We start from the raw sequence: 26,709 nt of genomic DNA, 5'->3' as shown, positions 1-26,709 counted from the left end.
TTTGATATTTTAAAATGGACATAAAAATGATTAATTACTAAACCTGGATTGTTATTGTTCAGTAGCTCAATTACATTGTGCTATTTCTCCATCACTTCATCCTGTTTGTATGCCACAGAATATGTGCTAGTGGGTGAAATCTAAAATGTTTCACAAAACAGTTTTGCTTGTTATGTGGAGGATAATTTGTAGGTAGCTTGCGGGAGAAAGATGGGGCAGAAATCAATTTTATTTGTGGCTGTATATTTTGGGATAGCTTTTCTTATTTGCATTGGTTGCACGTTGCACATCAATTATTTATTCATTTTAGGTTGGTAAGGTACTAGTCACTCTATGAATCACAACTGCTTTGTCTTGCTCAGTATGAATTCAACATGAATCACCACCTTTGGGTTTGGAAACTGGATTGCTTAATTACCATGCACATTGTTGTGACATTTTCTGAAGGGGATGCGCAATGTGTATTGCAAATCATAATTTCAAAACTAATACGTATAATATTTAAAAAATGACCCTTTTATCTTGGAGTCTGAAGGATCCTGACCTGAAACATCACCTTTCCATGCCCATCTGAGATGCTTCCTGACTCGCTGCGTTACCCCAGCACTTGGTGTGTTTAAAAAAAAAAAAAAAAAAAATTATATTTTTATAACTTTCAGGAATCTTTATGATATGCATATGATATTAAAGGAAAACGCACATGACAAACGTCTTGATTTAAGGGGATATTGTGTTACACTCTCTCACCTTCAAGTCAACCCACACCAACTGCATTATCCAGTAGTTGTTGCTGCTGAGGGGTTTGCCACCTTTTCCCTGTGGGACTGTTTGTTGAAGGTCCCAAGTTCCCAAGAAGTCGCCATTTTTTGGGTGGGATAAATTATTGTAGTGGTTTCTGTGCAGTATGAGATTCAGTTACATGACGTCCTAAAGTTGTTGAAGCCCGAGTAGTTGGTTTATACTGTGTTTTTAAGTAATGCTTTGGAATGGGCAGTTTTTTCATTGAACAAGGTGATTCCAGTAAATATTGAGTGGCAAATTCCATTATGTTTCAAATTTTAGTTTAGTTTATTGTTACGTGTTCTGAGGTATAGTGAAAAGCTTATTTTGTTGTGCTGTGATAGACAAGCAAATGTTTTTTGGGCCTATCTTAATAATGCATGCCTATGAACTCTGCATTTGTTTGAATTAGATTAATCAAATGGCAACAGCTCCAGACTCTCAACGACTGAAACTTCTGAGGGAGGTTGCTGGTACAAGAGTATACGATGAACGCAAAGAAGAGAGCATCAATCTTATGAAGGAAACTGGTAAGCAAGCTGAGACTGCCTTTCACTTAATTTATTTTGGTTAAAGTTCAAAATAATACAAATGTAGATTGGGTTCTCAATGGTTCATCTTTTGATGGAGCTCTTCTGTTTCCATTAATGACTGCTAATTTCAACTGTTGTGCATTCTTTGAAGTTGGAGCATCAAACAACAGCTGGCTATTTGGCTCATTGTGTATGTACTAGCTCCGAATGAGATCCAATTAGTCGCAAATTTATTCTCTCAACAATAGAATGGAGATTAAAAAGGAAAACAAATATAGTTTGGGAAGTTATTCAGGTGTCAGTTCTCTTTTGATCTTCTCAGCATTAATAATGGCCTAACAAGATTTAAAGATATTGGCATGATTGATTATGCATTTTCCTTGGTGCCTTCTGATTGACTGCAAAACTGTTTTGTGTTTCTCAACTGTGGCAGAAGTGAAATAAATGGAGGACTTAGTGGCTAAATTCCAGATCATTGTGGAGATGTGCAATAAACTTTGCAATTGCAATATATTCTCATAAAAACAGATTGATGGTTGGATTAAATAGCTATTGCAAATTTGTTACATGCTGCAATCTGTAAACTATGGTTCTTGAGTTTTCATCCAACTTCAACATCGAGTCACCAATCCATGTTCTGAGTTGAGTTAAGGTTATTGAGTTTAGTTTATTGTCACATGTACCGAGGTGCATGCATGCTAACCAATTAGCAGAAAGCTAATACACGATTACAATCGAGCCATTCACTGTGTACAGATACACGACAAAGGGAATAATGTGAATAACGTTTGGTGCAAGATTAATTTGGATCAAAGATAGTGGTTCAGGACTGCTCTCTAGTTCGGGTAGGATGGTTCCACTGCCTGATAACTGCTGGGAAGAAACTGTCCCTGAATCTGGAGGTGTGGGTTTTCATACTCCTATACCTTTTGTCTGATGGGAGCAGGGCCTGGGGGGGGGGGCACCCCCCCCCCCCACACGCTCCCCCCCCCCCCCCCGTTTTGAGAGGTGTCGGACGAACCAACCCCCACCCCCCATTTTTTTGTAATCCGGATTTCAAAACCTGGTGAAATCTCCGCTTACAGCGAGACAGTGGTGGTGGGACTGCTGATCGAGGGCGCCGATTGGACGAGAGTGATATCTGTCAGCAGGCAATGGGGGCGGGACATGATGATTCAGCGCGATCATTGGAGGAGGAAGCGTCGGTCAGAGGCGGATGTAGGGGGGTGGGAGGATAGAGCACGGTGATTGGATGAGGGAGACATGCCAAAACACTCTCGGCAGCCCTGGGCACAGACCTGCGCCTCATCCGCAGCCAGGATCAATCCAGATCAATCCCGGCTCTCCGGCGCTGCAATAGCTGCCGAACCGCCACTAGACGATCCCCGTCCCCACCCGAGTGCCCCCCACGCCCGGGGGTGACCAGAGACGTCGGGAGTCAGACGGGAGCTGTGCCCCCAGGCCCACAGCCAGCGCAGAGAAGCAGCGCTAAACCCAGTTCAACTCTGCCTGTCCCGCCAGGTTAACCTACAGCCCTGCCTGGACTTGCGGGAAATATGGCCCAGGTTTACAGTCAGCGCGGAGAAGCAGCGCTGGTGTCCCGTCAGTCCAGGCAGGGCTGGAAGTTAACCCGGTGAGACAGGCAGAGTTGAGCTGCATTTAACGCTGGATTAAAGCACACGGCATTGGGGGTTCAGTATTGATGTGGATAGAGAACTGGCTGGTAAACAGGAAGCAAAGAGTAGGAGTAAACGGGTCCTTTTCACAATGGCAGGCAGTGACTAGTGGGGTACCGCAAGGCTCAGTGCTGGGACCCCAGCTATTTATAATATATATTAATGATCTGGATGAGGGAATTGAAGGTAATATCTCCAAGTTTGCGGATGACACTAAGCTGGGGGGCAGTGTTAGCTGTGAGGAGGATGCTAGGAGACTGCAAGGTGACTTGGATAGGCTGGGTGAGTGGGCAAATGTTTGGCAGATGCAGTATAATGTGGATAAATGTGAGGTTATCCATTTTGGTGGCAAAAAAGGGAAAGCAGACTATTATCTAAATGGTGGCCGATTGGGGAAAAGGGGGAGATGCAGCGAGACCTGGGTGTCATGGTACACCAGTCATTGAAGGTAGGCATGCAGGTACAGCAGGCAGTAAAGAAAGCGAATGGTATGTTAGCTTTCATTGCAAAAGGATTTGAGTATAGGAGCAGGGAGGTTCTACTGCAGTTGTACAGGGTCTTGGTGATACCACACCTGGAGTATTGCGTACAGTTTTGGTCTCCAAATCTGAGGAAGGAAATTGTTGCCATAGAGGGAGTGCAGAGAAGGTTCACCAGACTGATTCCTGGGATGTCAGGACTGTCTTATGAAGAAAGACTGGATAGACTTGGTTTATACTCTCTAGAATTTAGGAGATTGAGAGGGGATCTTATAGAAACTTACAAAATTCTTAAGGGGTTGGACAGGCTAGATGCAGGAAGATTGTTCCCGATGTTGGGGAAGTCCAGGACAAGGGGCACAGCTTAAGGATAAGGGGGAAATCCTTTAAAACCGAGATGAGAAGAACTTTTTTCACACAGAGAGTGGTGAATCTCTGGAACTCTCTGCCACAGAGGGTAGTTGAGGCTAGTTCATTGGCTATATTTAAGAGGGAGTTAGATGTGGCCCTTGTGGCTAAGGGGATCAGGGGGTATGGAAAGAAGGCAGGTACGGGATACTGAGTTGGATGATCAGCCATGATCATATTGAATGGCGGTGCAGGCTCGAAGGGCCGAATGGCCTACTCCTGCACCTAATTTCTATGTTTCTATGATTGAGCCTCCAAAGCCGTGTGTGTGTGTGTGTGTGTGTGTGTCTCTCTGTGTCTCTGTCTCTCTCTCTCTCTCTCTCTCTCTCTCTCTCTCTCTCTCTCTCTCTCTCTCTCCTCCCTCCCTCTCTCTCTCCCTCTCCCTCTCTCCCTCCGCCAAGATATTATGTTCCCTCCATATTTTGTTTGCGATTTCCGTGCCTGGATGGGAGAGGATGGAATGGCCAGGGTGCAACTCGTCCTTGATTATGCTGGTGGTCTTGCTGAGGCAGCGTGAGGTATAAATGGAGTAAATGGAAGGGAGGTTGGTTTGTGTGATGGTCTGGGCTACGTCCACAATTCTCTGCAATTCCTTGCAGTCTTGGATGGAGCTGTTCCCAAACTATGTTGTGATGCATCCCGATAAAATGTTTTCTATGGCGCATCTGTAGAAGTTAGTGAGAGTTTTGGGGACATGCCGAACTTCTTAAGCCTTCCAAAGAAGTAGAGGCATTGGTGTGCTCTCTTGGTCATAGCTTCAATATGGGTGGTCCAGGAGAAGTTGTTGGTGATATTTACTCCTAGGAATTTGAAGCTTTCAACCATCTGTACCTCGGTACTGTCAATGCAAAATGGAATGCCAATGAATGAAAATTCACCAGAGATGCTGCCTGGCCTGCTGAGTTACTCCAGCACTTTCTGTCCTTTTTTGTAAACCAGCATTTGTGTCTTCATTTTGTAGGTTGTATAATTGGGATGGCAGTCTTGTGAAAAATACTTTGGCATCTTCAGTTTGATTTGCAATAAAGTTTGGTTCAGATTATGAAATACAATTTTGATCTTGGCACAATTACACTATGAAGTGTGCTTTCCTGACTTCAATAAAGAATAATGTTGGAGCAGGGCAGAACAAAATTTATTTTTTGAAGTTAGACACAAAATGCTAGAGTAACTCAGCAGGTCAGGCAGCATCTCTGGAGAACAAGAATAGGTGATGTTTCGGTTTGGAACCCTTCTTCAGACTGAAAGTAGAGATGTGGGACTGCGGGGAGGGAAATAAATAGGCGAGAAACTAACAAAACTGGGCCGGCCACAGATTACCTCGGAAAGGATGGAGCCCATAATGGCCCATTGTTGGCTGGGGTCTAAAGAAGGCTTCTGACAAAGTCACCTATTCTTTGCCTCCAGTGATACTGCCTGGCCCACTGAGTTTGTGTCTATCTTCAGTATAAACCAGCATCTGCAGTTCCTTCCTATATGCGTTACTTTTCATTTGGTCGCCTACCTGAGGCCAGGGTGATACTGCAGAGGGGAATCTGAGATTTCAGAACTGTTTGATTTTAAGATTCTTGTCTATCACTTTAAAGATGCATTTTAGATCTGATTGGCATTTGTTTTACAAAGAACCATTTTCTAATCGATTTCGGTACATTTTGCAGAGGGTAAAAGAGAAAAGATTAATGAATTACTGAAATACATTGAGGAGCGTCTGCATACACTAGAAGATGAAAAAGAAGAGCTGGCGCAATATCAGAAATGGGATAAAATGAGAAGAGCCCTGGAATATACTATTTACAATCAGGAACTGAATGAGACGCGTGCCAAACTTGATGAGGTAAGAGAGAACGGAACCTTTTTTTGCAAACGTTTAAATTATCTCTGGAATGTTTCACTGTGTTAATACCTATGCGTGAACTGAACAATGTAATGTATGGTTAAAAATAACGGATTCAGTGGTGGGGGAGGAGGGGGAAGAATATTTCAAATAACGTGTTGTTATCCCATATTTATTCCACGCGTTTCAGCTTTCTTGGTATTTATTTTTGACTGTGCGACTCAGTTAAGTCGTGTGTGGATTTAGTGTTTTTATATATATTTAATAAGAGATTGTATCTAGAATGAAATGTATTATGACTTAACTTTCTTGACTTTAATGCTAAGAATTCAATTGGCTTGGTTGATTTATCAGAATGATTCGGGAGGAATTGGGACTGTAGGGCTTGAGTTGTAAAGAGAGGTTTGATAGCTTGGGTCTTTCCTCCTTGGATTGATGGTGGGTAAGAGGTGACCTTGTAGAGTATATAAAATGACTGTTTTAGATAAGATGATTGGTCATGGTCTTTTTCCTAGGGTAGGGAAGTTTAAAACTAGCTTTTAGGCAAGAATGACAAGCTTTAAGAGGGTAATTTTTTTCACATAGAATGTGGAAGGGGGGGTATATGGAATAAGCTGCCAGAGGATCCTGTAGGGGGTAGGTAGAATTACAATGTTTAAAAGGCCTTGGACTGGTACATGGATAGAAAAGGTTTAAAGGGATATGGGCCAAACACAAGCAAATGCAACCAGCTCAGGTAGTTGTCTTGGTCAGCATTGACGAGTTGGACTAACAGGTCTGTTTCATGCCATATAATTCTGAATCTATGACTATCATACTTGTTCATTTCTATTTGGATTATCAGAACCAATTTTTTTGTTTTTCTACAGCTTTCTGCAAAACGAGAGACAAGTGGTGAGAAATCAAGGCAACTGCGTGATGCACAACAAGAAGCTAGAGATAAAATGGAGGTAAGATTTTTCTTACCCTGCTGTGAATTTCAGTTTTTGGAGTCAACAAACGCATTTATATTTTCTGTAGATTATGTTCTATTTTCGGAAAGACAAGCTTTAACCAAGGTCATGTCAACCAAACCATTTATCAACATGATCTTATTTTCAGAAAAGATCCTTGCTTTTTAATAATGGCAGGAATTCTGATGTTTACCTTGCATATATGCTTTCATTTAGATTAGATTAGATGTGTAGGGTACAAATTCAGAGGTCAAGCCTTTAGACTCATCTATGTGTACAGGTTTGAAAAGATTAAAATAATTGTGCTTTTAGTTACTTTTTGTTAATTCTATGGAGTCTATCATTCAACTGATCATGCACCATGTAGAATGTAGCTTTGTTTGTTTTACTATCTTATTATTTATATTTGAAATAAACATCTCTCTTTGGAAAACCAAGGATATCGAGAGGGTAGCACGAGAGCTGAAAACAAAAGTCTCATCAATGAAGGAAGAGAAAGAGCAACTAACACATGAACGGCAAGACCAGATTAAACAGAGGACTAAGCTTGAGTTAAGGACAAAGGATCTTCAGGATGAGATGGCTGGGAACAGTGAACAAAGGGTAAGGAAATGAGCACTGTTCGGTTAGCTATTGAATGAGTTGGGGTGAGGAAAGGTGAGTTGGGGTGAGGCATTGGGAGAGGAAAGTTGGTCACGGAACAGCTAGACTGTTGCAAGAACAGGAATTTTCTATTGCATTGTTTACAATCTGGGGTCTGCCCCTTAAATTCAGCCTACTCAGCTACAGAACGCTTGCTTCTCTGATCATCAGTTTAACTATTACAACTCTAGATTAAAATATATATCTCTCCTGTTGCAAGTGTGTCTCTGAGAAATACAGGAATTTTTCTTTTATATTAAAATATTTCTAATGCACTTCAAAGATCATAAACAAAAATAATTCCATTGCAATGGAATTTTCAAACTTGAAATATTCACCTGAGTAAAAGACATAAAAATCATCAAGGGGTGATGCTTGGAACATTTACTTACGCAACAATTAGTTAGGAAGTGGAGTATATTGCCTAAAAGCGCCTTAAATGCAGATCTGGTTGTGGTTTTCAAAAGGGATCTGGACATATATTTGAAAAGAACAAATGCTGAACTGCGGGGGATAGGGGTTGAGAGAAGGTGAATGGAATAGACTGGATTGCTCTACAAGAGCTTGTGTGGATTTAATCTTGAGTGGCTGCTTAGTGCAATAATTATTCCATGATTCTTTTAAGAGATTTCTATTTATATAAAATATAAGAAATAGATCTCCTAATATAATCTGAATTACAGATGGATCTTTAATCAAAGACAAGAACATTAAGAATGTGGCTTGTAAAACAAACGCTCCAGATGTTTTTGAATCATATACATTTATACAAGCAGTTTTAGTTGAATAAAAGTATTTCCAGAAGCCTAATCGGAAACAAACAGGCACCATTGTGTAGTTTTCTACCTTTCTATAATTTTAATACAATCCATAATCGTCTTTTTTCATCATTTCACTATAAAGGTGTAAATTGATTATGTGATAGACTTGTACGTAATCTATTATCTAAATGGTGGCCGACTAGGAAAAGGGGAGATGCAGCGAGACCTGGGTGTCATGGTACACCAGTCATTGAAAGTAGGCATGCAGGTGCAGCAGGCAGTGAAGAAAGCAAATGGTATGTTAGCTTTCATAGCAAAAAGATTTGAGTATAGGAGCAGGGAGGTTCTACTGCAGTTGTACAGGGTCTTGGTGAGACCACACCTGGAGTATTGCGTACAGTTTTGGTCTCCAAATCTGAGGAAGGACATTATTGCCATAGAGGGTGTGCAGAGAAGGTTCACCAGACTGATTCCTGGGATGTCAGGACTGTCTTATGAAGAAAGACTGGATAGACTTGGTTTATACTCTCTAGAATTTAGGAGATTGAGAGGGGATCTTACAGAAACTTACAAAATTCTTAAGGGGTTGGACAGGCTGGATGCAGGAAGATTGTTCCCAATGTTGGGGAAGTCCAGGACAAGGGGTCACAGCTTAAGGATAAGGGGGAAATCCTTTAAAACTGAGATGAGGAGAACTTTTTTCACACAGAGAGTGGTGAATCTGTGGAACTCTCTGCCACAGAGGGTAGTCGAGGCCAGTTCATTGGCTATATTTAAGAGGGAGTTAGATGTGGCCCTTGTGGCTAAGGGGATCAGAGGGTATGGAGAGAAGGCAGGTACGGGATACTGAGTTGGATGATCAGCCATGATCATATTGAATGGCGGTGCAGGCTCGAAGGGCCGAATGGCCTACTCCTGCACCTAATTTCTATGTTTCCATATTACTAAAAGTCTGTTCTTGACCGGTTTTGGCCATCTGTGCTGCGATTTCCGAGAGAACGCTGCCACCTACGGCCGTCTTTTTAGGCCACCTTGCTCAGAGCACCCCCTCTGGCGTATGTGTGCCGAGGATTTTTCCCGTCGATGAAAAATGACAGAGATATTAATGATTTTACAAAATTCCCCATTCTCTCTGCTGCCCCTGCTGGTGGAGGGGGGGAGGGACTATAAACCAGGAAGTGGTGTGCCTCAATCAGTGTCTGCAAGCTGGAGGAAGGCAGAGGATCACGTTTCTCTGAGCTGTGAATAACACTGAACACATGGCTACTCAAATGTAAGTGGCCTTAGTGGTTCTAAAACGCTTGCAGAATGTGTCTGTTGGTTCTAAAATGTTTGCAAAAAGTGTTTATTGGTTCTAAAATGTTTGCAAAAAGTGTCTCTTTTGGTTCTACAATGCTTGCAGAATGTGTATTTTTTTGTTCTAAAATGGTTTATAGGTTTTCTCCCCCCCCCCCCCCCTTTCCTCTCCCCTCCCTCCCTTTCCTCTCCCCTCCCCCCCCCTTCCTCTCCTCCTCCCCCTCTCCCCTCCCCCTCTCCTCTCCCCCTCTCCTCCCCCCCTCTCCTCCCCCCCCCCTCCTTCTCCCCCCCCTCTCTCTCCCCCCTCTCTCCCCCCCTCTCTCCCCCCCTCTCTCCCCCCCTCTCTCCCCCCCTCTCTCCCCCCCTCTCTCCCCCCTCTCCCCCCCCCTCCCCCCCTCTCCCCCCCCTCTCCTCCCCCCTCTCCTCCCCCCCCCCTCCTTCCCCCCCCCTCCTCCCCCCCCCCTCCTCCCCCCCCCTCCCACCCCCCTCCCTCCCCCCTCCCCTCCCCCCCCCCCCCCCCCCCCCCCCCCCCCCCCCCCCCCCCCTCCTTCCCCCCCCCCTCCCCCCCCCCCCTCTCCTTCCCCCCCCCCCCCTCCTTCCCCCCCCCCCCCCTCCCCCCCCCCTCCCTCCCCCCCTCCCCCCCCCCCCCCCCCCCTCCCCCCCCCCTCCCCTTCCCCCCCCTCTCCTTCCCCCCCCCTCTCCTTCCCCCCCCCTCTCCTCCCCCCCCTCTCCTCCCCCCTCTCCTCCCCCCCCTCCTCCCCCCCCCCCCACAAACCCCTCTCTCTCCCCCTCCCCCCCCTCATTTCCTCTCCCCCCCCTCCCTCCCCTCCCCCCCCCCCTCCCCCCCCCCCCTCCCCCCCCCCCCCCCCCCCTCCCCCCCCCCCTCCCCCCCCCCCCCTCCTCCCCCCCCCCCCCCCCCCCCTCCTCCTCCCCCCCCTCCCCCCCCCCCCCCCCCCCCCCCCCCCCCCCCCCCCCCCCCCCCCCCCCCCCCCCCCCCCCCCCCCCCCCCCCCCCCCCCCCCCCCCCCCCTCCTCCCCCCCCCCCCCCCCCCCCCCCCCCCCCCCCCCCTCCCCCCCCCCCCCCCCCCCCCCCCCCCCCCTCCTCCCCCCCCCTCCCCCCCCCCCTCCCCCCCCCCCCCCCCCCTCCTCCCCCCCCTCCCTCCCCCCCCTCCCCCCCCCCTCTCCTCCCCCCCCTCTCCCTCTCCCTCCCCCCCCCTCTCCTGCTCCCCCCCTCCTCCCCTCCCCCCTCCCTCCCCCCCCCTCTCCTCCCCCCCCCTTCCTGCCCCCCCCCTCCCCCCCCCCCCCCTCCTCCCCCCCCCCCCCCCCCTCCCCCCCCCCCCCCCCCCCCCCCCCCCCCCCCCCCCCCCCCCCCCCCCCCCCCCTCCCCCCCCCCCCCCCCCCCCCCCCCCCCCCCCCCACCCCCCCCACCCCCCCCCCCCCCCCCCCCCCTCTAGATGTGACTGCAAGTTGGGGGCTATTCAGTAGTAGGGTGTTTTATGGGTAAAAGGGGGTGTGGAGTGCAGGGGGGGGGATAGTTAGTGCGTGTGATGCTGCGTGCCACCTCCCCCCCCCCCCCCCCCCCCCCACAACTGCACGTTGGGGGAACAGACCCAACGGATCTGCACTTGGTCTAGTAATATATATAAATGCCACATTCATAGTAACGTACATTAACAGCTAAATAGATCAGTTAATTGTTCTGACGCATAAAATTACCTCAAATGTAGTTCGCTTGGAATTGGACTATATTATTCAGTTAATGCTTGTATCAATCAGCCAGCTGTCCAAAAAAAAAAATTCCCTTTAAAATTAACTGTCAAGTGTAAATAGGATTTGAGCATCTGACATAGCGTGACCTACTCTTGCAATATACTGGTATATGATTGTGATGTTTAGATTTGAAATATTAGATTAAAGTACATTACATTACAAATTAACTATGAATCATTCTTGGAGGTGATATTTCCAGTATTATTTTGTGTGACTTACGGATTGAACTCTGGCATTGGAGTCCCGAAACTCTGATAGGCATTAAAAAGTGTGAAGGCACCCTTTCTACCAAGCCACTCTTGTGACAACACAATAAATCCTAATTTGCCTCTACAGGACACGCATATTGCACCAGAACCGGCATACCCACTTGTGATTTTGATTTGCACATTTCCTTGGTTGATTCTGTTCAGTTTGTCAAACAATATGCACAGTATTTGTAATATTTGACCCTTGAACTGTCTTCAAATTGCTATAGTAAAGATGTGGATTAAAATAAAATGCACTGATTTTTATGCTGGCATTTTCGCTTTTCTCTTTTTTGTAGAAACGGCTTTTGAAAGAAAGGCAAAAGTTGCTGGAGAAAATAGAAGAGAAGCAGAAGGAACTTGCAGAAACAGAACCAAAATTTAGTACTGTTAAAGAAAAGGAAGAAAATGGGATAGCAAGGTCTGTAAAAAAAGTTTGACATAAACTGAAAGCCTGAGTCAAATAACTTGCTTGTTGTAGAGCTGGAAGACTTGTGATACCTTTGTATGTTGCTGTTTTTGAGGGCAAACCAAGCAAGTAGGTGAATACATTATTACTTGCTGGGAACTGTTTAATCTAGTTCTTGGTCTGTTTGTATATTCCAGCAGAGGTCACTGCTCAGCAACCTAGATAGTACACTGATTTAAGTGCTCATAATACATTGACATGCTCATAGTTTCCAAATGGATGTAAACTTTTAAAATACTTGATTTCCACAGAACTGTTTACAATAATGTCTAAATATTTATTTGTATAGACTACACCACAGGAACAAGCCCTTTGGACCATAATGTCTGTGCCGAAAATAATACCAGGTTAAACGAATTGACTGCCTGCACATGGTCTTTATTCCTCCATTCCCTGTGCCTATTTAAAAGCCTCTTAAATGCCACTATTGTATCAGTCTCCACTACTACTCCTGACAGCAGGTTCTGACTGCGTTACCTATCTATAGCTCTCATAACTTTGTATATTTCTATCATGTCTCCTGTCAGCCTCTGAAGTTCCAGAGAAAATGATCCAAATTTGTCCAACCTCTTCTTATAACTAATTGTCTTCCTCGTTTGCTTCTTCTTCCAAGTCTCGACACTCAACCTGTAATGAGGCAACTAGATCTGCACGAACAATTCTCTTCGAATAATAGAGAAAATTTATTTTGGCATTATTCATAATCCATGCATCAGTTGACTACCAAACCTGCATGCTGGTTTGATGTTTTCAGGGTAAATTATCAAAATGAAGATTCCTGGAATGTCCATACCAAGTGCCATGATAATGAGTATCACAGCCAGTTTCAGGCATTGTGGTTTATTTTGCATTTTTAAGACCTTTGTTTACTTACACTCTGATATTTATCTTGGGCCAAGGAAATGTTAAAGTGGAAACACTGGGTGCGATCTAAGATTTATTTTTTTCCAAACTTGTTTTAAAGACAAATTCAATCCTACTTGCAGATAATCGATTTGTTCTCTTTTGATTTGAGTTAAGATTCTCTTCTCAGCCTTGCTTCTTATTGTAATTTGAGTGCGCGGGCTGCAGTTTTAAAGAGTTTGAAGTTGCATTTCATTTTATGAGAGATTTGATCACCATTTTTTTAAAGGTAACTTGGCAGTAGGACTAAAGAACAACTTAGCCCACTGCAACTTGACGCATTTTGGTCTGCTGACAATATTTGGTTATGTTCTGTTGCCATTGTGAAACCCATCCAGTGTATAGTTGTTTGAAAAGGTATGCCAACATAAATTCACTTTAGCAAATATACCGATATTTTATTAGATCCTCATTATTCATGGAACGGGGGTTCCCCTCCTCCACCATAAATGAGGCCCGCACCAGGGTCTCTTCCATACCCCGCAACACTGCTCTCTCTCCCCATCCCCCCACTCGCAACAAGGGCCGAGTCCCCCTAGTCCTCACCTTTCACCCCACCAGCCGTCACATACAAAAAGTAATCCTCCGTCAGTTTCGCCACCTCCAACGTGACCCCACCACTCGCCACATCTTCCCATCTCCCCCCATATCTGCCTTCCGCAAAGACCGCTCCCTCCATAACTCCCTTGTCAATTCTTCCCTTCCCTCTCGTACCACCCCCTCCCCGGGCACTTTCCCTTGCAACCGCAAGAGATGCAACACTTGTCACTTTACCTCCCCCCTCGACTCCGTTCAAGGACCCAAGCAATCGTTCCAGGTGTGAAAGAGGTTTACCTGCATCTCTTCCAACCTCATCTATTGCGTCCGCTGCTCTAGATGTCAGCAGATCTATATCGGTGAGACCAAGCGGAGGTTGGGCGATCGTTTCGCCGAACACCTCCGCTCGGTCCGCAATAACCAAGCTGACCTCCCGGTGGCTCAGCACTTCAACTCCCCCTCCCACTCCGTCTCCGACCTCTCTGTCCTGGGTCTCCTCCATGGCCACAGCGAGCAGCACCGGAAATTGGAGGAACAGCACCTCATATTCCGTTTGGGGAGTCTGCATCCCGGGGGCATGAACATCGAATTCTCCCAATTTTGTTAGTCCTTGCTGTCTCCTCCCCTTCCTCAGCCCTCCTGCTGTCTCCTCCCATCCCCCAGCCTTCGGGCTCCTCCTCCTTTTCCCTTTCTTGTCCCCGCACACCCCCGCCCCTGATCAATCTGAAGAAGAGTTTCGGCCCAAAACGTTGCCTATTTCCTTCGCTCCATAGATGCTGCTGCACCCGCTGAGTTTCTCCAGCTTTTTTGTGTAACTACCGATATTTTATATTGGATTAGACTAAAACAAAACAGAAAGCAATTCACTGTTGTAATTATTGAATAAAATATATTCAAAGCTCAGTTGCCAATGTGTAAGAGCCCAATGTGATAATACTGAGGGTGAACTATTAGAAGTCCTGATCTAGTTTACATTGATTTCTCTTGATTTGCTTAGGTTGGCACAGGCTACCCAGGAGAGGACAGACTTGTATGCTAAGCAGGGTCGAGGAAGTCAATTTACATCAAAGGAAGAGAGAGATAAATGGATCAAAAAAGAGCTGAAATCACTTGATCAAGCTATCAATGACAAAAAACGACAAATTGCTGCAATTACCAAAGACCTGGAGGATACAGAAGCCAATAAAGAGAAAAATTTGGAACAGTACAGTGTAAGTTTGTACATTTTTATATACAGTAAACCCTCGCAATAACGGACCACGGGGAGGGGGTGAGGGGGAGGATGGTGCCCGTTATTGCCAATTGTCCACTATAACCAAGTGAGGGGGATTAAGTTTAACCCAAGGCCAGGAGGGAAGAAATGCGGTGTTGGGAGGGGGTTTAAATTCACTGGCCAGGGAACCTCAGAGACCTTAGCCTCTCATGCGGTGCGTCAGGGACGGGTCTGGTACTCATGACACCTTCATGTTGCTTGCTCAGTCCACTCCCGCAACCGGAAGTTCCTAACTCATTGGGTAACTGCCGGAAGTGGGGGGGGGGGGGTGGCTGAATGGGAGCCTCGGTTCGCTATATCTGAAATCTGCTATGTAGAGGTCCGTTATTCTGAGGGTTTACTGTATTCTCTTGCTTTGTTAGATGTCTGAATCAAAGAATGTACACATGTCAGTGGTTTCTGGTCACACTGTATCTCGCCTCTGTGTGCACATCTTAAACTGACACCATCAACACACGGTGTTCAGACAAATTAATTCCACTTGAATTTCCATCTTTCTGGATCCCATTGAATATTAGCTACTGTTCATATTGTGCGATGTATTGCGCAGTGCTTAGAGGGTGTGGTAAGAAAGTCACACTACTGTCTTTATTATATCTGCCTTGCTGTCACTGTTTCACCTTTACTCCCTCTTCTCTACACTCCTCCCTGAGACATCAAGTTGAAGGTATCTAAATGTCTCGCAGTTAATGGGTCCGACTCCCTGCAGGCACAGTGCAATTCACCAATGGGCAAACATAATGATTATAATGTGATGTATATAACTGGGAAATTCCATCACTAATTGGAGACAAATAGTTCACAAATAATTGGTGGATTGAACTTGTATTTTCATTGTTTACTAGAAACTTGATCAAGATCTGGCTGAAATGAAATCACGAGTGGAAGAACTTGACAAGAAATACTATGAAGTGAAAAACAGAAAGGATGAGCTGCAAAATGAGAGGAAGTAGGTTCAAAGAGTGAGAAGTTGTAATGTTTTTAAGTTGATGAATATTAATTGGTCTGCAAGTACCATATTGTTTGCACTCCTTGGATCTCAAAAGTATTCCAAATGTTTACGTATTAATATCACTCATCCATTGCATTACTACAGTCAAGCATAAACTATATATAGATGCTGCAGATTTTGTACTTCCGTTTGTTTTACACAATTCATGTGACGTGGCCACCCCTAATTTCACTGAAGTAAGATGATAGAAATGGTTAACATGCTGTATGAATTAAGTTTAATTTAGGGTAAACACCATTCAAGTTGGTTGGATTGAGAAGGATGGTGGATTTCCTTTCAGAAGAGACATTAGAGAATTAGTTGAGCTTTTAATCTATTAGCTTCATGAACCAGTTTTGTTTTAACTAACGCCAGCTTTTTATTTCCTATCCTTACTGGATTAAATTCTTAAACGGTGGTGGTGAATCTTGTTATTATTTCTTCAGGATTGCCTTTCCACCAAATAAAGCGCAATGCTACTTTTCTCAACGTATAAGTTGGGTGCTTGCAGCATAGTCTGAGAATAAAATAAAATATCTTTGAGGCTGTATCATAATTTTATTTTAACGCCTCTACTTTTAATTCTTAAGCTACCTATGGCGGGAAGAAAATGCTGAGCAGCAAGCATTGGCAGCAAAACGAGAAGAGTTGGAAAAGAAACAGCAACTGCTTCGAGGTGCAACAGGAAAAGTAAGTATTTTTACTAATTTCAGTACAGGTGCACAACCTTTTATCCGAAAGCCTTGGGACCAGACACCTTTCGTAATTCAGAATTTGTCGGTCTTCGGAATGGAAATTTTTTTGCGTAGATTTTAATGGCTGGCTCAGTGGTAGAGTGCTCGGCTCATATCCGCAAGGTCGCGAGTTTGCGCCTTGATCCCGGCAGAAGAAGTTGGAGCGGGGCTGGGCTGCTGCTGGCTGTGGGTCTCTGGGATCTCTGTGCTTGCGGTGGGCCTGGTGGTCGACGTCCAATTGGTTCTGACGTCTCCGGTGACTGCACTCACCTGCAGCCATCGCCGTCGTGAAGACAGTACAAAGCCCCCACGCCGGTGCAATGAGCGGGGAGCTGGAGAGGGGAGGGAAGGGGTCACACACATGGCCGGGAAGCAGAGGGGTGTAGGTGGGGTGAAATTGAAGGGAGCGACAATCTGCTGCTGCCTGCACGCTGAATTTAAAAGTTCCCACGCAAGACTCACGATACACTGTGTATCGTGTCTACCGTGGGAACTTTTTAACTCAGCGGGCAGGTAGCAGCAGATTGTCAATTATTAACCCTCCCGCGCAATATACTCTCACCTTCTCTTTTATGAATGGGGATTTAGTTCCCCTTTCTTCGAGGACCGACCGGAGGTTCCGCTGTCACCTCTGCGGGCCGCCCTCGGTGAACGTCCTGTCTCCCTGTCCCTGGGATAGTAGGGGGCGATCAAACAGCACAATACCCCCCTCCCCCTCCAACTCCAGAGGAATCCGCTCCCCGATGGGCCGCTACGGCGACAAGTGGCAGTTCGCCCACAGCCCGAGCTGCGCGACCCCAAGAACAAGAAGTACCTTCCACACTATCAGCTTCTGCCCATACACTGCGTGTTCCTCTGAAGTTGGAACGGGGCTGGGCTGGAGTTGCTGATCTGGGATCTCCGTGCTTGCAGTGGGCCTGGGGGTCGGTGTCCCGATGAGAGGGCGCAGCTCGGGCTGTGGGCGAACTGCCACTTGTCGCCGTAGCGGCCCATCGGGGAGCGGCTTCTGGTGGTCCTGACGTCTCTGGCCAGTTTGCAGTTTTCCTCTGGAGTTGGAACGGGGCTGGGCTGCTGCTGGCTGTGGGTCTCTGGGATCTCCGTGCTTGCGGTGGGCCTGGGGGTCGGTGTCCCGTTGGTCCTGACGTCTCCGGTGACTGCACTGCGCTGCTAGAATCGCCGACGTGAAGACAGTGCAAAGCCCCCGCGCCGGTGCAATGAGCGGGGAGCTGGAGAGGGGAGGGAAGGGGTCACACACATGGCCGGGAAGCAGAGGGGTGTAGGTGGGGTGAAACTGAAGGGAGCGACAATTTGCTGCTGCCTGCACGCTGAGTTAAAAAGTTCCCACGCAAGACTCACGATACACTGTGTATCGTGTCTACCGTGGGAACGTTTTAACTCAGCGGGCAGGCAGCAGCATATTGTCAATTATTAACCCTCCCGCGCAATATACCCTCACCTCTTTTATGAATGGGGATTTAGTTCCCCTTTCTTCGAGGACCGACCAGAGGTTCCGCTGTCACCTCTGCGGGTCGCCCTCGGTGAACGTTTTCAAGGACCTTTCTTCAAGGACCGAAAAAATGTCGCTATTCGGAGGTTTTCGTTATTTGGATCGTCGGATAAAAGGTTGTGCACCTGTAAAGCTAATGATCCTGAAACCAAAGTGGGGTAGAATTGTAGGTTAGTTAGTAATTTAGAATTGTTTTGGATTAAGCATCGCTTATAGCTAAGTTGTGGAAAACATGTATATTGCATTCCTTTTGGGTATTTTTTATTATATGATAATTTGTTTCACGACAGAAAGTCAAGCAGAAACATTGATAATATACTACATAAGTACTGTGATTGAAAAATATATATGTTGGAGTGCATATACATTTACTGTTTAGATTGGGTAAGGTTAGAATATTCAAAAGTACTGTTTTTTATGATGTTTCACAAATGGTAATGTCTCACCTTTCCCCTTTCTTCAATTAACATTCTCCATTTGGTGCCTACTCATAAACGTATGACTGAGTGTGGGAATTTGGAATTCAAATTATAAGAGTTGGAATGGTTTAAATTTGTGGTATATTCTCCAGGATAATTTTCAGAAGTCAATTACATCGTTTTCAAATTAAACTAAAGCTTAAGTTAAATTTTCTAATATACCATTATTTCATTTACATTAAACTTTGTTTTTCCACAGGCAATTTTGAATGGTATTGATAGCATAAACAAAGTCTTGGAGAACTTTGGTCGTAAGGGCATCAACCCACATGTCATAAACGGCTATCATGGGATTGTAATGAATAACTTTGAATGTGATCCAGCATTTTATACCAGTGTGGAAGTTACTGCTGGAAACCGGTAAACAATTTTTATGAAATTAAGATTTGATTGGAGAATATAATGTTAGATGTACTTCAAAAATATCATGCCAAATGAGGAGATTTGGCAGAACGTCACCTACTCCTTCGCTCTATAGATGCTGCCTCATCCGCTGAGTTTCTTCAGCATTTTTGTCTATCTATGCCAAATGAGGAAATCCTTTGCCTCAAAACTTTGAGGTCATATATCACAGTGACCACTCTTGATAAAACTACCTGTATTCACAGCTCAAGTTACTGTTTTAGTGTCACCGGGTAGCTTTAAAATTAACTGTTTTATGTTGTAACCATTGCGACTGTTTTATATTTTCTCATGCTAAAACAGCACTATTTATAAAGACACAAGATAAATCTTAGGATAAATTTTGCAGTAAGCCTACAGCTTTAACACTCGGGTAGTAAAGAGAAAAGAATCCTTAGTTTGAAAAATGCTATCATATTTTTCCTGCACAAATAAAATATCTGCTGTTTTGCTCGGGTACTCTAGAAAATGGCTTTCTACAGCACATAATATGCTAAATTAACATGTTTTTTTTTTTAAATGTTTTTAGATTATTTTATCATATCGTGGAATCGGATGAAGTTAGTACAAAGATTTTGATGGAGTTCAATAAGCAAAATTTTCCTGGTGAAGTCACTTTTCTTCCTCTGAACAAACTGGATGTTCGAGATACAGCTTATCCTGAAACTAATGTGCGTAAGCACCTCTCCTCCCTTCTATCTTTTATACTTTTTCTTGCCTTTCCCAACCGTTCAAAGCTTTGAGGTAGCAAATGTTTTGAAACCCAATTCCAGTATAAAATGTTTTAAATATATTTGTCATGCAGTTTTGAAGGAAAAAAATGTTCAAATTTAGTGATTGATCTAAAAGCATTTATTATTTCTGAATATCCATTTATGTAGTGTTTGTGATCCAACATATTTGATAACTAGCGATGTTGGTGTTTAATTAAATTAATTTTCAGCAGTACTTTAAAAAAAAAAAAATCATGTTTCTGATATGTAATTCTTACTTTCCAGGATGCTATACCTATGATAAGTAAACTGAGATATATACAAAGGTTTGATAAAGCATACAAACATGTGTTTGGGAAAACACTAATATGTCGCAGTATGGAGGTTTCCACCCAGTTGGCCAGAGCCTTTAATATGGATTGCATAACTCTAGAAGGTATGGATAAATAATAACTTACAATATAATGGATCAGATATCAAACAGGGTTAACTTTGTTCATTTGATGCTATCGTATTCTTAATATCGTGTCTTGTGTCATAAGCTTTCCTTTGACTATTTCTTCTATATTAACTTGCTAAATAATCTTTAGTGATTATCACACTGGAAAGTTCAACTTCAAGCCCACATTGTTAAAGGTTGTAAAGTTATGTACTCATTTCTTGAATAAATTTAATTTCAAAATTTGTAGTTAGAATAGAATACAGGCTATAACCCTGTGTACTAAGTTCTGGACTCTGGTTTATATATTTCTAAAAGTGTAATTTGCCTACAATTAATATTGTTTTCAAAGTGAATATATTTTTTAAACTATGTAACGTTAAGTAACTGCAAATATCTGGGTTGTTCGTTAATAGATTGATGCCAAATGTGAACATGGTTTTAATAGCCTGAAACAAAAACTGAAAATTATGGAAATATCTTTATTCATTAGTTGTGCAGAGAGAATTAGTTCTATGTTGTCTCAATGATACTTCATGACAACTGTACAAAGTTAAAGCTAAAACTTGTTTTAAAATGTAGGTAGGAAAAACAAAAGGGGTTGTGTGTAATACGTTGGAGGCCAAGATAAATTGAGAGGTGCAAGTGATGTTGTGGTAAAACAGAAGATGTTTTTGAGGGTGGTGTAGTGCTTGATTTGGCAATAATTTCAGCATTTACTGTTACCAGCATACGTGATATTTTTATTTTGGATCCTTCTTATAACTGCAGGTCTAAAATACAGCTAGTTATATTCATGCACATGATTTGTGAGTAATCTGCAAAACCAATATAGTTCAGGATATATAGACACCAAATGCTAGAGTAACTCAGCAGCTCAGGCAGCATCTCTGGAGAAAAAGAATAGGTAACGTTTAAGGTCCGAACACTTCTTCAAACCCGAAACGTCACCTATTCCTTTTTCGCCAGAGATGCTGCCTGACCCGCTAAGTTATTCCGCATTTTGTGTCTATCTTTGGTATAAACTAGCGTCTGCAGTTCCTTCCTACACATAGTTCAGAATAGAATATCTTTGAGCATAATTGTGATCATTTGGAGAAGTTAATTTAAAATTTGACAACCACATCTTTACTGAAATTCATATAAATCAATTGAATTTGGTATTATTTAGTACACACGTTGATTGCTATTCATATAACTTGGAAGTGATTGAATACAATACATTTACATTTTTGATTTAAGTACACACTTTGTTAAACACCTGTGATTTTTTTTTTTTTTTTTGTAGCTTATTTTGATTTTTTTAATGTTAACATTTGTCCAAAGTTCAAGCTTTTAGATATTATGGCTTAATTTTCAGCCTGTGCAAAATGAATTTAACATTTAACTGGTGAATTAAGTAACTGCCAGTGCACAATACTTGATCATGTGAACAATCCAGTACAACGTTTGAAGAAATCAAACGGGGAAAATGTCCATGGCATTCATATTCATTTAATCCCATTCAGAAACACCAGGATGTAATAAAATTCTTTGTTTGCATGAAGCTCAGAGTAAACGGTATACATGGTGATGATAGATATAACAATAAATACAATGACAAAATGCGAAAGAAAAGAATGGTACAAAAATTGTAGTGCAAAAGCACTCAAGTGCAATAACGGAATAATCAATTTATGTAGAATTAAGAGCAAGAGTAAGTGACAGCACCCCCAGAAAGAGGATGTGAAAGAGATGAGTGGTTCAAGTCAGATAGCTTACATTTATTTATCCCTTCAATGTTTTCAAAGATAGATTTGTAGTGTTCTTGCGCAAATTTAAAAAATGAGTTTAAAGTTTGTCATTTTAGGTGAGTTTTATTAAGATTAACGCTCCAAGGCTTACGATGTATGATTATCAAGATTACTGATTCATCGATGATTCATTTGGAATGACAGTTTTGTTTAAGTGGAAATTGAGGAAGGGGTCGTGAGCTAACTTTGCTTCTATTAGATGAGTCACCAACCACAATTAATGCAGAAAACGATATTTGGTTATGCATTATAATGCCCCGCCACATGGAATATCAAATTCAGGATCAGTTCTAAATCGCAATGTTTTTGCCAGTCTTTTATTTATGACATGGTAAAATGTGAAAACAAGTGGTTTTTACTTCATCCCTGCCTACCATGTTTATCGCTGATTGGAGATCGCTGAGAGAATCGTCAAAAGAGCTATTGTACTGGTTTAGTTTTCTAACGTATCAAATTGTAGTTTTCATTCAATTTATTTTGCGTATTAAATGGTATCACACACCAGCCCTCGTAAACGGTTGAAGGAAGCAGGAATAATTATTTGGGGTGAGAAAACTGTTGTAAGCCACAGTTTCTCGCTTAAGATCCCAAATGTAAAGCAGTCTTCTTATCCACCATCTCCCATATATGAGTAAAAAGAGAAGGAAAGACAGTTGATGTTACTGAGAGCAACAATAATTTAGTAATATGAAAGAGATCGTATCGCACAACATTTATGTGCATTGCCATTTTAGTTGGACAAATTGTATTAAACTTAAAATGTTAAACATGGTGCCCTTTTGTTTGCTATTCATTGTGAGCACAATACAAATCGTGGTGGATCTCTCTAGATTCACAAAATCTAGTAAAATATCCACATTTTACCTTAATGTAAACTCATCCCGCTGAGTTTGTCCAGCAGGTTTTTTTAGTTTTTTTATTTACAAGATTCCAGCATTTGCAGTCTCTTGTCGCCATAAACTTATTGTTTACTTGGTGGCTTTAAAAGACATAGCTACCATTTAACAATAAGATGCTGATTTGTGTTTTTAAAGTATATCTTTATAAGACCACATCAGGCCACATTATTCACATGCCAGACAGCAGACTCTCAAAACAGATGCTTTAGTTGAGCTCACTTGTGGCAAAAGATTACTAGCTGGGTATATCAACTAAAAATGGAAGGGTTGAGGATGTTCTCAAATCCTGAAAGTGTAACATCCCATTAATGTGGGATCGAGTGTAAAATGGAGGTCAAGATTTTCAGATAGTTCGTCCTCATCATGGAAATGTAATGGAAATAAGGCATCATAGATCTTTAAGGACAGTTTAAAAAAAGAACAGTGCTACTTGGCATCATGCAGTCTGGCACTACTATGTTGCCGTACTCTGAAGCCTTAGTTGGGCACATGTACCCCTCTGTATTCCGTGGGGGAAAAAAAAATTAATGATGATGAAAGAACTTGCATGTTGAGGATATCTCAAAGCACATGACAAGCATATCGCTTTTTGATGTGCATACCCCTTTTAAAGGTAATGAATGTAGTGGCCATTTGGCCTGTTTTGCATGCCATTGAGGATGGCATGTGCCTTTAAATTTTAGACTGTCCGTTATATTGTGGGTGGGATTTATGACGTGTTTTTGGGCGTGTTTGGAGCTTAGATGCTTGCGCAGAAGTTTAGTTTTTAGATTAGTTTGGAGAGCCGATGGGGAAGGTTGACCCTTCCGCCATGTGGGGTCCACGGGAGATCTAAAGGAGATCATGCCAGATCTTACCAGTGTTACAGAGACACAAGGAGTTTACTAATGTCTAAAGTAATAAGCTGTAGTTCGAAGAAGATTGTAGTAACGAGTCGGAAGAAACTTGGATGTATCATACTGTTTTCTAGCAACAATAAAGCATTTATTCATCAAAAGACTGTTTTGAAGTCATATCTGAGAAGAAGCTCTGAAGGTCTCTGTGAGTGAGCTTGCATGTGGTTAGAAGTCACCCCATTCAACCATTCTCATCCAATTAATTACCTGAAAGATATGAAAATCTGCCGCTACAATGAATGCCCTCCTGGTTTCCTTTTGATGAAGTTCATTGAGCAGGTTTATTGCCCAGCTATTTGAACAACCAAATGCAAATTAAATTTGCATATTTAGCCATCACTAGTTGTACAAGACTTTGGTGAGGTCACATTTGGAGTATTATGTTCAGTTTTGGTCACCATGCTATATGAATGATGTTGTTAAGCTGGAAAGATTGCAGAGAAGATTTACAAGGATGTTGCCAGAACCTGAGGGCCTGAGCTACAGGGACATTATTCCTTGGAGCACAGGAGGATGATGAGTGATCTTACAGAGGTGTATAAGATCATGATGGAGGTATAAGAAACACCAGATGCAGTCTTTTACCTACAGTGGGGGAACCTGTAGGTGAACCAAGAACCACAGGTTTAAGATGAGGGGGAAATATTTAGTAGGAACATGAGGGGCAATTCTTTTCACACAGGGTGGTGAATATATGGAACAAGCTGCCAGTGGAGGTAGTTGAGGCAGGTACTAGCATTTAAAATAGTTTTGGTCACGTACACGGATAGGAAAGGTTTAGTGGGATATGGGCCAAACATGGACAAGTGGGACTAGTGTAGATGAACACCTTGGTCAGCATGGGCAAGTTGGGCCAAAGGGCTGTTTCCACACTGTATGGCTATCACGATCGGTATGGCAGAGTTGGGCTGAATGGCCTGCCTCTATGGTGTCCAACTTTTGACTATATCAGATGTTAACTGACTTTTAAAATCTCAATGAAGGGAGACATTTGTTCAACGGAGTATTCCAATGAAAAAAAATCAGTTTACTCGGGAAAATATGAGGTTGCCACACAGTGGACAATTTGAGTAGGATGCCTGGCTCAAAGATGGAAGATCTGTTTTAATCAGGTGCCACATGCAATGGAATACTCCAAATTGAATAAATTGAATAAAGCTTGATCTCTTTTTAACATACAACATACTTTATTTTTTCCAAAATAATTGGATCAATTAATTCTGTGCTAGGGAGTAAACCCGTGAGCTTACCTGAAACATGAAAGTGGTGATCAAGGAAAATGTCTTTGGCATGAAGTTTGTGTATATTTTAATGGATAAAAATGCTCATTGAACACTTACATTTTGGGTATAAATTTAAAAACGGCCCTACCTGCGAGTTAAGTAGATTTGTGGCATTTATTAGCCAATGGTCCTGATTCTTCTATTAGCTAATTATGCTCATTGACTTCTGGTGTTGCATGGATCAGCTCTGAATCACTAATGTGTTATGGCGTGGGTTAGGATAGCTGGACTGAGATTGATATTCTGTAAACCTTTTGTGTGAGACTGTTTGCAAAGGATTACTAACGTTATTATTGAAATATACATGAGTAATAATACCAATTTCATGGAACAAACAGGGTCTTCTAACCACAAGAGATAAATATTAATTTTGCTTCTACCACCGGAGTAAGCTTGGTTGATCAGTAGGAGGATTAAGAAGGCTGACTCATCCACGGTGCTGATGATGGGTTTTTGTCTGCATTTTCTCTGGCTGAACTGCCATAATTTCATTTCAGATCAAATTGATGTTTTCTGATGATCCATTTATCATTGTCAAAGTCCCTCAGACATTTTTTTTTTAAACTTGCATCATTTTGTTTCTTTTTAATTTCGTCAAAGTTGTCACTTTCCCCAAATTCACTTGCCATTTGTCATTCATCTGGTTGCAATTACAGATGTTTACAAAATCAGAATTTTGAGCTTGTATTGTCGATATAATTTAATGTATGATTTTAAAATTTATTTTATTTTAGTTCCCCCTTTTTATTTCTCCCTCTAACTGACTTTTGTGATTTAAAACAAATGGAAAATTCCCAGTGTGTTTTGCAGCAGTAACCACCAATTGTCGTTGTCACTAACAGCTGGTAAATTGGACAGTTTTGTAATAGATAAGGGCAGAGGCTTGAACCCTGCCTTGACATAATAGCTGTGAATCCAATTATTACAATTTGTAATTGTATTCATGGCAAGCACTCTAATGGCCTTGTGTGACTCTTATTTAACCTGGCATTGTGACCTTTGAATGCATTAGGGTGAGAAGAAAGGGAAATAATCTTGTAGAAATATGTAGTAGAAATTAAATCAGCTGGTTTTGTCACAAACAGGTTAGTATTGGAACATAGCCTCCAAATGTCAACCTAATGTTAATGTTAGGCTGCTCCACATAGAAACTGCCTGACTGGAATTGATGTTAAAATATATGTCTTCATTAACTAGCAGTCCATTTTAGTCTCTTGACCCAAAATGGAATTGGCCCGACAATGTTCCAATTATATTTAATAGTGTCTGGAGATAGCATGCAAAGTAGTTCTTATCTCTGTTCTTGACTTGTGATTGCATTTAAACTTTAGTCTTTTTAGTCGATGGCTCTTTCTGGAAGAACAACATTTGGAAAATAAACCCAACAGTCAGGCACCTGGATGTTTTTGAACTATTTACTGTTGATGTTTAAAGATGAAAATAATGTTTTTCATTTTCCTCTTCTGTTATACAGTTTCAAACTCTTACAGAAACCTTTTACTGAAAAATTTCCGATACCCTAATTTGCAAGTGTACCCAACATAGATTATACAGTAGATTTGAGAATGTATTGCTGCAATGACTTTGTTTCTTCCCTAGCTAACTTTAACTTAAATGCTTTGCATAGTATTTATTCTAGTTATTTTTGTAGTCCATCATAGCTCTTACATTAATATTCATCTGAACATCAATTCATTAAATTCCAATCTGCTCTTCCTTGTTGGCCTGAAGCATTATTCTCTCTAACTTTTTTTGGTGTTTCGAAAAATGATTAAGTACTAATCTCAAGCACGTGGCAAGAATTGTGGTTTACTACTGATGTTTGATTGTGAGAAATGTTATTAACTTCCTTCTAGGTGACCAGGTTAGTCACCGTGGGGCTCTTACTGGTGGCTATTATGACACCAGAAAATCAAGGCTGGAACTTCAAAAGGATGCACGGAAAGCAGAGGAAGAATTAACTGAACTGGAAGCGAAACTGAACGAAAATCTCCGTAGAAACATTGAAAATA

At 42.6% G+C, this 26,709-nt stretch overlaps 1 protein-coding gene across 1 annotated transcript in view; it reads left to right on the top strand.

Annotated features, from left to right (window-relative positions):
* smc3 (structural maintenance of chromosomes 3) overlaps positions 1–26,709 on the top strand; it is a 63,889-nt gene that overhangs the window by 15,368 nt on the left and 21,812 nt on the right. The window contains exons 8-19 of the mRNA XM_055646967.1: positions 1,193–1,310; positions 5,535–5,710; positions 6,580–6,660; positions 7,102–7,266; positions 11,679–11,800; positions 14,286–14,499; positions 15,407–15,510; positions 16,143–16,242; positions 18,472–18,632; positions 19,204–19,345; positions 19,673–19,823; positions 26,554–26,707. Coding sequence (XP_055502942.1) covers positions 1,193–1,310; positions 5,535–5,710; positions 6,580–6,660; positions 7,102–7,266; positions 11,679–11,800; positions 14,286–14,499; positions 15,407–15,510; positions 16,143–16,242; positions 18,472–18,632; positions 19,204–19,345; positions 19,673–19,823; positions 26,554–26,707 — 1,688 coding nt within the window. The remainder of the gene's footprint in view (positions 1–1,192; positions 1,311–5,534; positions 5,711–6,579; positions 6,661–7,101; positions 7,267–11,678; positions 11,801–14,285; positions 14,500–15,406; positions 15,511–16,142; positions 16,243–18,471; positions 18,633–19,203; positions 19,346–19,672; positions 19,824–26,553; positions 26,708–26,709) is intronic.

This window comes from Leucoraja erinacea, chromosome 15, assembly GCF_028641065.1.
Source record: "Leucoraja erinacea ecotype New England chromosome 15, Leri_hhj_1, whole genome shotgun sequence".
In the NCBI taxonomy this organism is placed as follows: domain Eukaryota; kingdom Metazoa; phylum Chordata; class Chondrichthyes; order Rajiformes; family Rajidae; genus Leucoraja; species Leucoraja erinaceus.
The sequence above is the reverse complement of the archived record's forward strand: the minus strand, read 5'-3'. Positions and strand labels throughout refer to the sequence as shown.